The sequence below is a fragment of the Penaeus monodon genome, chromosome 23 (genome assembly GCF_015228065.2).
Source record: "Penaeus monodon isolate SGIC_2016 chromosome 23, NSTDA_Pmon_1, whole genome shotgun sequence".
In the NCBI taxonomy this organism is placed as follows: Eukaryota; Metazoa; Arthropoda; class Malacostraca; order Decapoda; family Penaeidae; genus Penaeus; species Penaeus monodon.
Window position 1 is genome coordinate 37,329,300 of NC_051408.1, and position 1,019 is coordinate 37,330,318.

The following is a 1,019-nucleotide window of genomic DNA, read 5'->3' on the forward strand; positions in this document are numbered from 1 at the left end:
ATAACTACTGATAATAGAAAATATTACAGCTTAGAAAAGCAAGAGGAAATCAAAACTTGTCCTTTGATAAAAAAAACACTGAGCAATCAGACATACCTTTCTGTTGAAAGTGTGATCATGAATAACATGCTGCCAAGTCACCTTTCTCTTTGGGTCATCCCATGTATGGTGTGTGTATGTTAGCTGAGATTTCGGTGCTGGAAATTTGATCACTTCTGGATTTAGCATTTTCTTGTGTCCTTTTCTGTTGGAAGTGAATCCTTGGTATATTCCTATTTAATATTTACAGGTTCTGAAAAAAGACAGTGAGCAAATCAATTCCATTTAAATGTTAACAATAACATAATATGAAAGTAGAGTATATATACATATCCTTTACTTACATCCATCTTAGTAATGAGCAGATACAAACATATACATGTATAGAAAAGGTATTAACAGCTCTTGGAAGTAGATGTATATAAAAATGAAATCAGCTATTAGTTTGATATAAAAATGAATTAAATACTTCCCTGCAATTCTGACAGTTCATTCCTCAACGACATAGCTCCACGCAATTCCTATTATTTTGAGTTGCAATTTTTCTAGTAACACATTATATGATTTTCGATTACCTCTCGCGTTACAGTATCACAAATCTATAGAATCAACACACCTGTCACCTACACAGACTACAATATAAACTCACATGTTCCGCGTGATACGATTGAAAAGTAAACAAGTTTGTTTTCATTAGTACGAGCTTATAAGTATTTTCTCGATTAGCTATTTCTCTTATAGTTTTTTAGTTTAAGACGGTGCATATGATGTGTTTATAATTAATCTACATAAAATGGTTAATTGTAATTTTGGTGAACGGATGTTCACGAGGACTGGACAAAATGGGATGGAAATATTTTATTTATGTATATCCAATATAACACTTATGAGCTTCCGTCTTCTATTTAAATCCATTAGAACAAGCACATAAAATGTAGAATTAGCAATGAATCTCGATAATTATTCTCACCTTAGAAAAA

At 31.5% G+C, this 1,019-nt stretch overlaps 1 protein-coding gene across 3 annotated transcripts in view; it reads right to left on the reverse strand.

Moving 5' to 3' along the window:
- LOC119587978 (ribonuclease P protein subunit p40-like) overlaps positions 1–783 on the reverse strand; it is an 8,937-nt gene extending 8,154 nt beyond the window's left edge. The window contains exons 1-2 of one of the 3 annotated variants that reach the window (XM_037936695.1): positions 689–783; positions 97–292 (exon numbers count right to left, since the gene is read on the reverse strand). In XM_037936695.1, the coding sequence (XP_037792623.1) occupies positions 97–228 (132 nt within the window). In that variant the 5' untranslated portion in view covers positions 229–292; positions 689–783. Of the gene's footprint in view, positions 1–96; positions 293–614; positions 636–655 lie in introns of those variants that run through there. The other 2 variants (XM_037936696.1, XM_037936697.1) reach the window with 2 other exon arrangements.
- Between the last annotated feature and the right edge of the window lie 236 nt (positions 784–1,019).